This window comes from Bactrocera latifrons, unplaced genomic scaffold, assembly GCF_001853355.1.
Source record: "Bactrocera latifrons isolate USDA-ARS-PBARC rearing strain unplaced genomic scaffold, ASM185335v1 scaffold_115, whole genome shotgun sequence".
Lineage (NCBI taxonomy): Eukaryota > Metazoa > Arthropoda > Insecta > Diptera > Tephritidae > Bactrocera > Bactrocera latifrons.
The window spans coordinates 433,203-449,666 of NW_017534575.1; the positions used below are offsets into that span (position 1 = coordinate 433,203).

Genomic DNA, 16,464 nt, shown 5'->3' on the forward strand with positions numbered 1-16,464 from the left:
ATTTTTTCCAAAAAATATTGTTTGAATCAAATTTTTCTATAATGTTAAATATCTTTTTTTCTAGTAAGCAAACTAATAGCTAATTAAATAGAGAATATATTAAGCCTACCATAATCTATTTTTAATGAGAAATTTTTGTAATCGTAATGATTGGATTCTCACTTCAGTCCTTACATATTATACATATATTAAGGGATTACATGGCCTTCCTCAGGTAAAAAGCAACCGTTTTTAAATACTTTTTTTTTCATATAAAAAATGAAATGTTTTATTCGAATTTTTTATTGCTACAAACACACACTTTAACAAAGAAATTTGAAATTTTTGGATAAAAAATATGTTCAACTCGGCCATTTCCAGTGACCCTTACATGGTCATCTAAAGTGAAAAAATAGGAAACAGCGTGTTTTAGGTAAAACCTTAACTTAGAAATAAGGAAAAAACTGAAAATTGGATTTTTGGCAGACATTTTTATAAAAAAAATTAAAAAAAAAAATACTTCGTCCAAGTCTTTAAAAACTGTATGTCAAAAACCCGTGTAAAATTTCATGAAGATCGGTGGAGAGTTCTCGAGAAACCTAGCCAACCGACTTCAAAAACACAGTTTCGAGAAAAATGCATTTAAGACGGCGCTCTTAGTCTAACTAACCTCAAGCGCACAAGTTCTCAAGGCTATATTCCCGAGACTATTACTCGGATCAACTATTACTTGAAATCTTAGAACAATATTCTAGAGGTGTTAAAGAATTTAATAAGACTATAAAAATTTAGATTTGTTGAACCCTTAAGAAAGTAAAAATCAAATCGGAGTCACAAGAACTCGACGATATGAAAGAAGTCATTGAAAAAAATTTTGACATTTTATTTATTAAATTTCATATTATTTAATTATTTTATAAAAAAGGTGTCTACAAATATAGAGACATAAATATAAATTTAAAAAATTTTTTGAAAAAAAATAAATATTATATTAGATGTAGTAGCTTGTCGACTTGTCGTACAACTGTCAGTCGGGCGATAACCTCTCGCTTCCGCTCTATGGTAACGCTGACAGGAAGAACACAAGTGCGCTCTTATCAGTGACGTCATATGACATTGAGTTTATTTTTAGACGTCCTTACATTCTTCTTCTTCTTTTTCACTACACACACAAAAAAATATGTACGTATATGCAAAATTTATACATATTTATGATCTTATGTACATACATACATACATACATATATAGAATAAGAACAAAAGAATATTCTTGCTATAGAACTAGATTCTACCATATCTTCTGCCTTCCTAATTTGCTGATTTTCTCTGTTCCTTTGCGTCCGTTATTTCCGCTCCTATTTCACCCATTCTTTCGCTGATGATGACGTTTTGCAAGGCAGACATGGCTACCTCATGCTTTGGGGAAGTTAGTAGTTTATTGAATAGCTAATCGTCTGCACCATTTTAGTGTGTATGTGCATGAATAGGTTTACATGTTTTGTTCTTGTCAATGGCACTTGCTGTTAGAACATTGTTCTGCGTGTCGGCTCGTTTATATCTTCGCATACATTTCGTCATGCCGTTAATGATTCATCAGCTTGCTGTGGTTCTAGTGCGACATTGGCCAAACCCCCTCGCAGCGCTCCAGTGGCGCAATTGGTTAGCGCACGGTACTTATAATCAGTAACTTGTGTGTTGAGGTTGAGCAATGCCGGGGTTGTGAGTTCGAGCCTCACCTGGAGCAGCACTGGTAAATATTTTAGAAAAATTTTTACACAATAAAAATTCTTTGAACATCTTAAAAGTATGTTACGAAGGAAATTTTCAAGGAAAACGTTTAGTAACTTGGAAGGAATATGAAAGTAACTAATATGTTTGTGTAAGCATATCTGGAGAATTTATGTTCATTTATGTTTGTATGTAATACAACCACTATGTTTGAATACTTCAGTGTTGTGGAGAATCCACCAAGAAATTATTTTGTCAAAATAGTAGTATTCCTTTATTCGCTCATTTATAGTATATGTAAATGTCTCAGAATTGATATACAGTACGTGTACTAGGGTGTTTCATTTAATTTTTTTTCTTCGCGAAATTTTTTTTGTGTGTGGTGAAAAAAAATTCTTTGAAAATTTTAGGCCTTAGATTTTTAAAAACTTGATTAATGAAGGAAGTATTTTAAGTCAAATTTAATTTTGAAGTTATCAGTAATTTTTTTTCAATATAAAATGTTACGTGTCCGCGAAAAAAAGAAAAAATTTTAANCGCAGCGCTCCAGTGGCGCAATTGGTTAGCGCACGGTACTTATAATCAGTAACTTGTGTGTTGAGGTTGAGCAATGCCGGGGTTGTGAGTTCGAGCCTCACCTGGAGCAGCGTTATTTTGCAAAAGTTCTTTTTTTTTTTTTTTACTATTTTAATTATGTCTTAAAAATAAATAGCATAATTCGCCTTGTGAACTTTTGTTTCGCGTGCAAATTGTTATTGGTTGTAATATTTTAAATAGTTTCATTTAACCACTTCGTAGCTGCTGGCGCTAAATACGCGCGCCATAAATAGTTCGCTAATTTGGCAAATTTAAGCCGCCTTATAACATGAATATACAAATACAAAGCAATGCGTTGAAGTATTTTTTAATCGCATGGCTAGATAAACATTTTAATTGGCTGTAAAATATAATAAGGTTTTAATTATTATTTATTATGTTTTTACAAATGTAGATATGTATGTACATATTTAGATAGGATATGTACTTGTGTATATGCATCTCATAATATTATTAATTTTTTCGTATATACTATATATTTTATTTAACTAAAATACGTGAACAAATCGTTTGAATTAAACATTTTATTAATTTATCTATACTAGAATTTTTTATAATATTGGTATATACATAAGTATACCAAGCAACAAACTACCGGTAAAGAGTTTGTGCAACACCAACAACCCTTCACAAGTGCGTTCTAAGATAGTAATTATAAAATATTTTCGTTATGAGTTCATTAACTCTGTTTAATGATAGCTATATGCTATTGTAGTCCGATCTGAATGATATGTTACGGAGATTGCAGCGTTGCCTAGGACAATAACCTATGCTAGTTTGTATGGCTACATACATATGCACATATGTTACATACTATGTATCGTATAGTGGTCCGATTCAGCAGTTCGGACAAATGAGCAGCTTCTTGGAAGAAAAAAGACTGATATAGCTAAATCGACTTACGTTAACTAATATCGTACACAAATATGGTTTTTTGTTTAATTTACGTATAAGCAATGTCTACTCATAAATAATAATGGCTTTAGTTGTTGCTTATTAGATTATTAGGGGAGTGTCTAAAGCTGATGATTGAAAGAAAAGTGGTGGTCTTCGCATGGTTCGAACCAATTCAGTCATAAAAACTGTTTTCAAACGTATTCATAGAAATTCCCTTAGAAAACAGAAAATTAATCCTAGGGATATGAATATGTCGACTATTTCTGACAACGCCCTTAACAATTGCTTAACAGATGCAAGCGTATTCTTCTGAATCAGTCTTTAACAAGCACAACGACAAAATTCACGTAAAATCATCTTAGGTCGCAAAAAATGTTATCCCAAGGGGGTCAACGTGATCACTATCCAGCGTCTGAAATGGTTTGGTGGGTAGGGAAGGCGTTGCATTGAAGTGAAAAGGGTTTTAAAACTGGGGCAAAATTATACCAGCAAGCAGGAAGTTTTAGAAGACGTTGTTAGTAGTTAAGGCTCTCCGGTGGAAAGTATTGTATCTTTTAGAAATATTCTGCTTCAGCATACAAAAATCACGCAGCTGATTGACGGTCTAGAAGTCCAGAATTGAATCTATCAGACTACAGTTTGTGGGCAGAGTTGGAGATCGTGATCTTTTGAATCAATCCCAAAAGGAATTTGAAGAGTCTCAAAAAATCTTTGGCTCGAGCAGCGTCGTCAATATTAACGAAAACTGCGCTTGCTGCTGCTGTTCAATGGCTAAATGAAAGCTAAGTAATTCATATAAATTTTTTTTTTTTTTTTGATTTTTGAGCGACTTTGTTGTGGTTTTTTGTGTACCTTTTCCCTCCATTCCTACTTATTTGCATGTTTAGCTCAATGTGGAATTGGAATTCGCACGATCAAGCATGTACAAAGAGACCTGTTTATGACGAATCGTGCAATAATGCGTTTTATAGAGATGTCGAGTTCTCTTGTCATCTCTCTTACCGTTGCCTGACGATTTTCAAACACTATATTCTTAATTTTTTTTAACTGTCTTATCAGTTGAGGAGATCAAAGGTCGTTCAAAATTAGGCATGTCTTCAATAATCTCTCGACCTTCTTTGAAGGCTTTGTACCAATCGCAGAGAATATATGTTATGTAACTTATGGCAGTATTAAGTATAATATTTACAGGGTCTTCTACGTTTCTTTCTGGGTGTTACAAATTTGTCCAATTTAATATACCCTGTTCAGGGTATAATAATTACTTACTTCTATAAAAAATTACTTCTGATGTTTATTTTTAATATTATATTTTTCTCTTTTTAATAGGCTACAAATGTTTCATGCTCTTAATTTAGAACTAAAACTATTAACATTTTAGATTCATATTAGTGTTGCATTTTATTCACACCTTACTGTGTCTACTTCCGAATTTCAAGTGTATATAATATATACACATACTGCCATATCATAAATATATTTATTAAGGTATGTTTACATCACACATACACACATTTGAAAGTTTTCTTTCGAGAAAATTAATTGTCATCTACACTAATTAAGAGCCGTGAGATCAGAGGCATTAGTTACTAAGAGGAAAAATATCAACAAATACTGATAAAATAAAAAAACTTTCCTATCAAAACCATTTCTTCAGCCAATGACCATTAAATCATTAAAGTAAACAATCAAAAACACAAAAACTTATAGAAAAATATTTAGTACATTTATACATACAATACTCATAAATAGTAATTAGAACTGAGTAGCTTCATAGAAAATTTAAAGCCGAACGCCCGAGAAAATTGTAAAGACGCTGCGTCATTAAATGATTGACAACCAACAAATTGTAAAAGGTCAAAGAAACAACAACTGAAAAGTTGGTATAGTATTTCCAAATACCATGTACGTACATATACTTTATTGCTGTGAAAAAAGTAATCGATTCCAGTTCTTTTTGATTATGAGTTTTTAGTGTCAAACCGCCTCCAAATAACTGATAAAATTGTTTTTGTTTTTCGAAATATGCCGTTTTGCTTGCTCATCCATAGCATATAATGCTAAATTATAGTTAATTATAAGTGCGAAGAAAAATTTCATAAATATATGTATCAGAAATCAATTTGTACAAAAAACAGTGAAAACTTATCTCTCTCTCAGAGTCCGTTAATGAGCTTTAAGGCAAAACAACACCGGTGGATAACATATCTACACATAAAAAATAATAATAAAATATGTACATATGTATGTAAATATGGCAAAATTGAATGCATCAATCACTACAACAACAAAATAATGTTTTATGAAGACGCATGCGCATCAGCCGTCAGCGTTTGCATGACTCCAAAGGCGCTAATTGGGTAAGTGCATTTCTGGTTTTTGGCCATTACAACGCTCGCCAATAGGCATAACAGAGTTTTCCGTTATAAGAAATATTTCAAATATTCATGTGCATCGACATAAAAATATAAATATGTACGTGTATTTGAGTTCACATAGCGATATCGCATGTTGCTACAAACTGTTTTGAGAGGTGCATTGAAAACATAAAAGCCTGCTGCCTCCTTTGAATGGCAGTTGATTGTGAGATGAGAAACTCTTTTATGGCGAAAATTTACAATTATGTCTATATTGTCTTTCAAAGGCCAATGCCTTTTGGAAAAACATAATTTAGCATAACATAGCTTCAAAATATCGGAGTTTTCCGCACAAAAGTCAATTAGGGTTTTACTTTTAAAACAAACTTCAATAGCAGTGGAAATGACAAAAGGCAAAGACAGCATAGAACGACAATGATTTTAGCGCTAAATTAAAAGTGATTTCGAGTGCATACGATTGCTTAATAAAAACTTAAGACTTACTTTTAAATAATTTGAGTACTTTTCCAGATTTCGTAAGGGTCATTAAAAATGCCAGCTTTCAGTTTTTATTACATAAATCGATAAATTGTGTTAAAAAGCATTTAAAGTACGGACCAGTTCATTTTAATGCCTTAACATATTGCTTTCTAAGCCTTAATTTGTTGTGCACTAGAGTTAAAATAATCTTATAATATTTGTTTTGTCAACCGTTATCTTTCATTCCAAAGGCAAACCTTAATGATTTGCCCATATTGTCCCACGAAAATTTACTATACCCAAGTAGTTTGCAAGGTAGAGGTCTTTAATCAATTTACTTAAGTGGTTACATGGGTTTCCAAGGGTAAAAAACAGCCATTTTTATCATATTAAAAATAAAATGTTTTATTACAATAGAATTTTTATTGTTACAAACATTGACTATTAACAAAGAAATTCTAAAATTTGTGGAAAAAAATAGTTTAAACACTACCATTGCGACGCCACTTCCGGTGACTCCGCGAAAGAAAGATGCGCCCGGTCTAAAGTGAACTTGTTTTTGTTAAAACCTTAACTTAGAACTTGGACGAAGGAAAAAAAAGAAAATGCTGTATCTCCGAATCTATCACTTGGATCAACTTGAAAATATAGATTAAGAGTATATAATAGCTGTAATAAATTATACCCACAATGTTGTCTTTTAAAATCTGATTGAATACAATAAAAAGGTTTCGAAAGTAATGTGAAAACACCATTACATACCAGGATCTGTGGCGTACCAGCCTACTGGACCTGATGACGAATAACTTGTTGTATTGTTAAGAAATAGGAGTGCGTTAAAAGCGTCAAAAACCTCCGAGTGGTCGTGATATCAAAGCCACACAGACGTACAATCTAAAAAGAAAATTCGTCCATCGGAGAAGGGGCCACTTGGTGCATTTTGACATAAAACAGATTCATTTGATCCAAACCAAAATTAACCAACCGTCAATGAAAATCTGTAAGAGCCCATTATTATGGTAAATTATTCCTTCAATGTCTACATTCTATACAGTGCTAGCGGTGGCTAAACATCTGGATAATTTTCGGCACATATTCAATGAAAGTTTAAATGGTCTACGTCAATGTTTGCTACCAAGAGTTTAGTGTTGGTTGAGCAGAAAATGAAAGTCTTGCTCATAAGCACAAGGAAGGTGGAAGAAAAGATATCACTCACCATAGGGGACATTATTTCACAGCTGCAGCTGAAGTATCTGGGAGTAATATAGAATTCCAAATTAAAATTTAAGGAACACCTGATCTATTAAGAATGATGACCGATGGTTGCGTTCCAGCCGGCGAACTTTAATAGCAAAAGCAATGAGTTTGGTAATATTGTATGCAGCACCAATATGGATACAGGCACTAAGGGAGACGAATGCGAGCGATTGAACCAGCTATCAGAGCCTTCTGAAGGCGTAAAAATGAGGAGAGAACGAAAAGCATCACAATGTGGCAGCAACGGTGGCAAACCTCAACCAAAATCTATTTGTGGATAGATAGGCAACATGGGGATCTACACCTAACCCAAATACTGAGTGGATGTGGATGTTTTAGAAGCTATCAGAGTGCATAGAAGACTCTGATCACCCGTTTTTCAAATGTAAGAGAAACGTTAAAAATTTCAATTGGCGGTAGTTTTCGGTGGAAAATTTGACAGCACATATGTATCAGTCCTCTGGCAAATGGAAAACTTTTATCGAAGCTCCAGCTTTCCAACTTTTTTAATGGACACGCAAACCTTATCATTCAGAATTACTTTTTGCGGTATAGAAACTTTTTATTTAGAAACAAGTTAATGACATGTTATTAATCAAAAATATTAAAAATTAGCAACAAAACACATTCCGCTGTACGTAGATAAATCAATTGAAAGATAGTGAGCCTTACAAAATGAGCTCGAAATGTAAGAGACTGGCATGCGATGAAAAGATTATATTTTTATTTTTTTATTTTTCAATTTTAATTGAAATTAATATTTTATTTTATTTTTTTTAATCGAAACACGAAGTAGGTGTATCACTTTAAAAACAATAAAATCGGCCGCTTTTGTAAAGCACAGAAAAGTTAATTTGTGTTTTACTAATTAAACATAATAAATTCAAAACTATATGTAATTATATTAGATATTATCATGCTTACTAAAAAGAAAAAAACAAAAACAAAATTGACGAAAAACCCGATCGAACGAAAAAGTCCGAAAAAAATTTAAGAAAGTATGGTGGTAAGGTTTGCTTGGCCACGAGTGTATATAGTACATTAGGCGTCGGTCAGTCCGTGAGATAGATGAGTATTTCTCTCTCCTATGGAGTAATACTTAATCCGGTGGTTCCGTGTAAGAGAAATGAGTTGGGAGTAGCTTAAGCTTCCTCTGACTATAAAAAAATACATTCCATGTACGTAAAATTTCAAATATTTTCCAACAGATTGCTATACCGAATCACCCCAACAGTATTTCATCAAACTCGTTTGATTTATATGTAGTGCTATAAAAACACTGGGTAAAAGGGGTCTATAAGACTTTATTTACTGCTCGTATGATTAATCCAAAAACAAATATTTTTTACGAGCTCCTAAGTGTGTTAAGCAAGTATGTCAAAGAACTCATTCTATTGAAATTTAATTACCTTCTTTAAGTAGATGTCGTGATCTTTGAAGCGATGCAAATAGTTTTTGAATTTGACTTTAATACTAGCAGAATTATAACGGTATTAATTTAATCGTCTTGTCCGAACAAATTTAACTATTGAAGTGAACAATTTATATACATATATATAATATAAATGCATATATTCACCTAACTTAATTATATTTTATGGTGTATGCAGACAGGTTATTAAAAATACTTGGACAACGATTTGTATTAAACTGAATTGTTGATGCTGCCAAAGTAGTCAGCCTTGAGCCAAGAACGCGTTTCTGGTTGCCGATACAAAAATTCTTACAGTCGATGAAGTATTTTTGTTTTTGCAGTGTCTTACTCGTATTACGAATGCCCAGTATTGCTTAGTACCCAGCGGCAACATTCCGCACAGCAGGTGCTTTTGTCATTGAAAGTGAATGGGTGCTTACAAAATGCTTACAAGTATTCAAGTGGAGGCGAATAAAGAATTAAATTAACACTATGCTAGTACATAAACAAACATACATACATCATATATGTACATATACTTATATAGATATATATCTTAGATATAGATTTATCTTATATTAAACCTTTTAATTTAAATCCCTGATGATTGATGAACACGTTGCAAGTATCAGCAAATTGTACTTAGGTAAAATCATTCCTAATCCGTTATTTTCGCATTTTCAGGGCGTTCAGAGCAATCCTAGTGGTCATCGCGATTCAACCGGAAATGGCTTAAATGCGCAAGCGCAGCCGCAGAAAGTTTATCACAATGCGCGTTGTGCGCGCCACCACAAACCGCATCACAATCATAGCCACAACAACAGTAACAACAACAACAGCAGCAACAGCACCAACAGTATTGCCAATGGCAACAATAATAACAACAACAACAGCAGCAATGGTAATGGTGTTCTCGCGAATGGTGCGACGCCGAATGGTCTCACCGACTTATGTCACCATCAGTTGGCCAATCCACCCGCACATGGACATGGACACAATCATACACACACAAACGGCGTCGGACATCGAAGAAAATCCGAGTCAGTGCTATCTACAGATTCGGATATACGTTTCACCCGTCGCAAGCTGGGCGATAGTCAGAAGTGCGGTTGTGCTGTGATAGCGGGCTTTCTAGTCGCCCTCCTTGTGGCCGGCGCTTTCGTTTATGTTGGTTGTAAGTGTCAAAAGCTGGTAACAAATTCAGTTTAGTTAAACAACCTTTACCGTATGGCATTTTAGATACATATTTCCGCCCTGAACCGCTGCCAGATCGAACCTTCCGCGGTAAATTTCTGGTAATGAACGATAAGTGGTCCATGGAGTTGGCAGATCAGAATTCATTGAGATTTAATCACAAAGCACGTGACTTTCGCGAGCGCATTAATTTAATTGTAAAACGTTCCGATTTACGTGAGGCTTACGAAGGCAGCGAGATATTGGCGCTGGATGGGTAAGTTTGGTTTTTTTACATAATCATTTCAATATGATAAATAATTTTTCTAAAAAATCACAGCACGGAGGATATCAATGAGGTTGTTGTACATTTCAATCTTATATTTGATCCTTATGCCGGTTTGGTATCAACTGCTGATCTCTTGGCTCTCTTCGCTGAGGAGATTAACGATCCGAATCGCAAATATTTCGCCAATATGACCGTTGATCCACAGAGTTTAACGATCAAAGAAGTTACCGGTCTCATTGAAGAACCTGTTATGTCTTCTTCACCACTCGGTGGAGAAGATGATACTACCGAGATAATTACTACAACGCCGAAGCCACCGCGCCGTTGTGAACCCCTCAAATTAAACTACTGTCGCTCGATCGGCTATAATATCACAACATATCCAAATTTCTTGGGGCATCATTCATTTGAGGAGGTACAAGCGGACGTGATTGCTTTTCGCGAATTAGTCGATGCCGAGTGTTTTCGTGAAGCTTTCGATTTTGTTTGCCGCTTACTGCAACCACCTTGTGATACACATGGCTCATTCGAACCGACGCCGGGCGTGATGTGTCGCGAATATTGTCAGCTTTTCATGAGGGGTTGCGGTAGTCGTTTGCCGGCACGTTTCAAGCGATTTTTCGATTGTGAAACTTTTCCGGAGTCGACGGGCATACAGAGTTGCCATCAAAAGCCACATTGCGCACACGATTTACAGAACAATGCGCAAAGTCCGCGGCTCTGTGACGGTTTTGTGGACTGCCCGGATTTCTCTGATGAACGCACTTGTACTTTCTGTACGGCGAATTCATTATATTGTGGTAGAGGGCGCGCTTGTGTGCCACGTAAGGCGCGTTGCGATGGCAAAGCCGACTGTCCAGATGGTTCGGATGAAAAAGATTGTCGTAAGTATTAAAGAAATCGAGTGCAAATATGAACGAAGTGTGATGCAGGGAATATTTGAGCTTGTTTTTTATTTAAAAGTTGCTATAGCACCACTAGCTGCCGATCTCTTAAAGCCCGAGCCGATGGTGCCCTATTTACCACGCTTCCACTCAGAAGGTTTCGCGGTATTTTCCGAAAAGGGTGTTGTGGGAAAATTGTGTGCAGAAGGCCTGGAAGCAGATAGCAAATTAATAGTACGTCAAACTGTGGCAGAATCGCTTTGCAAATCCCTCGGCTATGAGTAAGCAAAAGAAGTGATAGCTTTTAAAACTTTATTTTAAACTTTCCATTTAAATTCGCGCAGATCCGTAGAAGTATTTGAGGTGCGCAACGATACTGAACATGTAGAAGATTACGTGCGTGTGCTGGATCCCCACGCACCGGAGATATCTTTTATACGCACTCACTGTCAGAAGCGGCAAGTACTCTACGTCGGCTGTGGTGAGTTACAGTGTGGGGTGCAGTCGGTATTGTCGCCCAAGCAATATCTGTCGTTACCAAAGATGTCCTCACCTGGTGATTGGCCTTGGTTGGTGGCGCTCTATCGCGAGGACATACATGTGTGTGATGGAACACTGGTTCGTATATAGTCTTACATTTTAGTTACTCCTTTATTAATCGATATATACATTCCACTCAAGATATCTCGTGATTGGGTCCTCACCACCGAATCGTGTTTCCAAGGACAACCACGCGCCACTTGGATGGCTATATTCGGCGCCGTGCGTCTATCATCCAACGCACCTTGGACTCAGCGTCGTCGTATTATTGGTTTGATAAAGAGCCCTGTAGAGGGCTCCACAGCGGCATTGATTCGACTTGAGACACCTGCTAATTTCTCCGATCACGTACGCCCTATATGTCTACCCGATGAACTGCAACGCAAACAGGATCAGCTGGGGAAACGTCGTGCTTTTGTACCCAAAGCTGAGCGTTTAGAGGGTAAACGTCCACAGCCGAAGGTACCGCCCACTCCTAGCGCTGTCCAACGTCATTTGGCAGAATCACAAAAGTTCTTCGTATCACCGGCTGTGGAACGGGATCCAGTTGATACGCACAGCAGTAGCAGCTCGGAAAGTAGAGAGGAATATTCACGTTATGATTTCGATCACTCTGAAGCAGCCGCCTCACAAATGCCGCATGCTGAAGCGCTGACCCAAACAGTAGAGCAACAATTCAATGAATATCCATTGCCGGACAGTGCGCCACAAGTGCATTACTACAGTGGCGCCGCATCATCTGCTGGCCGTTATGCGCCTGTGCCTGTTGCGACTGGCGGTGTCGGTATTGCATCGGGTCGCACGCCAATCGGAGGTGTGAATAGTAAAACATCAACGGCGCCGCCAAGAGTTGAAGAAATTTGGACAAATTGCAATACACTAGGCTGGTCTAGACAACGTGATCATCTGCAGCGAGTACAGCTGAAAATCGGTGATATGGCACCTTGTGAGAATATTTCCATAGCGACTGTAAATAGTATGTGCACCGAGGCGACATATCAAAAGCACGATTGCACGGTAAGTTTGAAATCAACAAATTTTAAATTTAATTGGTTAGTTATTTGAAACTCTCGAATCGTTGTAATGATTATAGCTAAATATTGAATGAGTTTAGTTAAAAAGTTTAGTAAATATTAAGAGGGGAAAATCTTCTATAAGCAAGGATTTGTTCGAAAACCATGATAACCATGACCTCCCTAAAAATTTAAAGTTTGATATGTGAATATTTTTTTTTTTAAATTTACGGTTACATTTTTCGATTTCTTTGGATTCAAGCAGCAATATTTATATCCTGAACATTATATATTAAGTTTGTCACGAAATTTGTAACCCCCAGATCTAAACGGGGGATATTTTATAGAGTGTATATGAAGAGCCGAGTCAATTTAGCCAAGACCGTCTGTCACATTAACTTGAAAATTAATATGATCACCCTTGTCCTCTATATGAGGTTTGCAGTCTTTTATTCATAGAATTTCCTGAAAAGCCGCCTTAATTTCATTTTCATACTCTTGCAACCAGTTGCTACAGATTATTATAGTTTTGTTCATCTAACGGTTGTACGTATCACCTAAAACTAATCGAGATAGATTTAGGGTTATATATACATACATAAATGATCAGATGACGAGAAAAATTGAAATCCGGTTGACTGTCTGTCCGTCCGTCCGCCCAAACTGTAACTTGAGCAAAAATTGAGATATTTCGTTGAGACACACCAACAGGTTCCGTGGTACAAAAAAAGATTACGCGATCGTAAATGGGTGTAATCGGACCACTGTCACGCCCACAAATCGCCATTAAAAGAAAACACACAAAGTGCCATAGCTAAGCACTAATTTCGCACAGGGGATCGCAGTAGTAAGGATCACCTTCAGGTAACAAATTTTGAAAAAGTGAGCGTGGCCATGCCCACTAATATGTTTAATGTATATATCTCCTAAGCCGCTACGGCTACAGCACTTACATTTTCTTGGCTCGAATATTATAAGAACTCCTACCGACAGTGTGAAAATGGATAGTATAACGGTACTGTTCAAAACTACTAAAAACGCAATAAATCGATAATTAATTACGCCATAGACATTATATTTTACTTCCGCGATGGTATCAGAAGGCTTTATGAGAACCAGTGTGAAAACTAAACAATGGACGTGGCACCTCTTACTTTTTGGTGAAAACCCGTATCTTGAGACCCTACCGAATGATTTCGATTAAATTTGGTACATATAATTTTTCTAACATTCCTACAGGCAAAATGGGACCACAATCACGCTACTTCCCATATAACACAATTTAAAATTCCATTTGCTTATTTCACTTTCTAGTACACAAATTAAGAAGTAATTAAAATAACGGAATAAACTTTTGCAGTAATAATTTCCTTAAAGTATGACACCTTTTAACTTTTACGATCGGACTAAAAATTGTATAAATCCAAACAAAACTGTTCACGACCCTAGGTAAAGAATATGTGAATCCCAGTATCTATAGTTGTCTTTTGACCGAAAATATCGGTCAATGTCTGAGATATACAGGTTTTGTCTAGAAAGTAATAGGACTGATTTTCTTCCGCCGCTATTGTACTTCAAGCGGGCCAGTTGTCTCCGGCCACCGAGAGAGTCAGGGCAAATATTTTCTTGCGACGTGTTTCTGCAAGTGGCGCAAGCCGCAAATGCAGCTTTTGTTAGAGCAGAGGTACGCGGTTAAATTCTGTGCGAAACCCGGTAAATCTGCCACAGAGACAGTTGATATGATCAAGCAGGCTTACTCAGATTTTGCTTTAGCAAGAAGTGGTGTGTTTCGGTAATGAAGTGGAAGAGATCGGTAATGAATGAGCAAATCCAAAGTAAAAACGATGCTCATTGTCTTTTTTGACATCAAATATATCGTCCACCATGAATTTGTTTCTCTTGAACAAACCGTCAACGCCAAGTTTTACGTGGAATTCCTCAAGAGGATCAAACGAAGGGTCTGTCGAGTCCAACAAGATATCTCAGCCGATTGGAAGTTGCACTACGACAACGCCACGGCTCACACCACCTTTCTTTCTGAATAGCTACCTAACCAAGGCGTCATCCGAACTGTTCCGCAGCCGCCCTACAGCCCAAATGTAGCCCTTGACCTTTTATGTTTCTTTGCTTGAAAAGGCCGATAAAAGTTAAGAATTTTGAGACAACAGAACGGAGAATGCCTTCCGTAACGTCTTCAATGCTTGGGAATCGCGCTGGCAGTGCTGTATCGACGCAGAAGGAGCCTATTTAGAATGTTTTTAAAGAATTGCAACGATTGGTTCAACAAATTTTTTTAAATCGAATCAATCCTATTATTTTCCGGACAAACCCTGTACAATTGAAATTCAGACAAAAATTGTTCCTGGCAGTAGTATTTCTGTGTATCGAAAGTGGGTTGAATCGGGTTAATACTTCTCTGAGCCCCATATTTCTAATATACACATATTCGAACTACCAGGAGCCTTTATGCTAACGTGTTTAACTCATAACAGTATTTATTTGTGCCTAAAATCGATACAATTGGGCGGAAACTTGACCTAGCCCCCATATAACTGTTACTCGTACTATGATATTCGAACATCCGGCTCACTTTGCTCTATATAATTTTTGATAGTATGTATGGTACCTTAATGAAACCCAGGGAATATTTTTTTAGTATTTGGCATGATAATAGTTAATAATATCTGAATATGCTTCTGGTTGAACTTTTACATCTTAAGGTAATTCCCTGGCTTTGATTCTTGCAAGTAGCAAGAGTATAACATATTCGGTATAAATGTTCGACCATCAAATCCATATAAATTAAATTTGGACTCATTGGTAAAAATTCGTTATCGTGATGCATATATAATATAATACTCTTTGAGACATTTCGTAGTACCATCTCTTCGATAATGGTAATCTTTTTCGTGGTGTAAACACTATAAAATCAAGTGAAAGAAAGAATTCAGAACAGTTTGAAAGTGGAGTTTTGCAGTGCCAGTTTCTTCAAACTCCTTGGCGTTAGTGACAGCATTATTGATACTCCGAGTAACTTTACCTCCAGCCTGCCTAAGTATTTCACTACCGTCGAGTCTTCCAACTCCATCAGTCTTTTTGAATTTACCAATGTGTTTTTTTTTTAATATTGCCTATTTCGGGAGTATTTTTGTTCTCTTGCTAATATTTAACTACCAGAGCCTCAAAGTCTTGAGATGCTTGTTTATTCACCTTTTTTCTTCAAAAACTACAACAGCACAAAAGGAAGGAATTCGCTTACCAAAAAATATGGAAATAATAAGACACGAGAAAAAAGGACTTACTTGATAACTGTTGTCAACGTAAGTGTAAACGTTTTTTTTTTTACTCCTCAAAATAGTATATTTTTTTTAAAACGTTCCCATAAAAATTTATTTATTGTTAATATTTTTATAAAAATGCGAGAAAAACATAAGATTCTTACATTGTTGCTTAAGAGAAAATTCCCTTCAAAATTAAAATATCTCTCTGTAAAACTTTTTTCTTCACTGTATATCTGCAAAAACTTGCATTTGTTTCCAAATGAAATACCAAACTTCGTACGGTTTTTGATTCATCGAACGCAATTTGACTAACTTTTCTAATATTTTATAAATGGTGCCTTTGTAGGGGTATAGAAAATTTATTTCACAGGATATTTAATGAAGTGCCAAATTAGTTTGCAATTTGTATGACATTAAGGGTTTTTACCATATATCCGTGATTAAACACTAAACTCGTATCTCTTTAAGAAATTCTGCAGAATGTAGTAGAAACATGTTTGCCAGCTTATAAGTTAAATATTTTTTTTTTATTTGGTATATGTTTTTTTAACTTTGATGTACAAAATGAAGTGTAA

At 35.9% G+C, this 16,464-nt stretch overlaps 1 protein-coding gene and 2 non-coding genes across 7 annotated transcripts in view; all 3 read left to right on the forward strand.

The window, feature by feature from the left end:
• Positions 1-16,464, forward strand: part of LOC108976441 — an 89,766-nt gene that overhangs the window by 67,968 nt on the left and 5,334 nt on the right. For 4 of the 5 annotated variants that reach the window (XM_018945573.1, XM_018945548.1, XM_018945559.1 and 1 more), the window contains 6 exons: positions 9,394-9,883; positions 9,949-10,159; positions 10,223-11,055; positions 11,135-11,336; positions 11,400-11,673; positions 11,737-12,612. In XM_018945573.1, the coding sequence (XP_018801118.1) occupies positions 9,394-9,883; positions 9,949-10,159; positions 10,223-11,055; positions 11,135-11,336; positions 11,400-11,673; positions 11,737-12,612 (2,886 nt within the window). Of the gene's footprint in view, positions 1-5,254; positions 5,562-9,393; positions 9,884-9,948; positions 10,160-10,222; positions 11,056-11,134; positions 11,337-11,399; positions 11,674-11,736; positions 12,613-16,464 lie in introns of those variants that run through there. The other variant, XM_018945580.1, reaches the window with a different exon arrangement.
• On the forward strand, positions 1,621-1,723 carry Trnai-uau. Its single transcript has 2 exons — positions 1,621-1,658; positions 1,688-1,723. It is a non-coding gene; the product is annotated as a tRNA-Ile (tRNA).
• On the forward strand, positions 2,251-2,353 carry Trnai-uau. Its single transcript has 2 exons — positions 2,251-2,288; positions 2,318-2,353. It is a non-coding gene; the product is annotated as a tRNA-Ile (tRNA).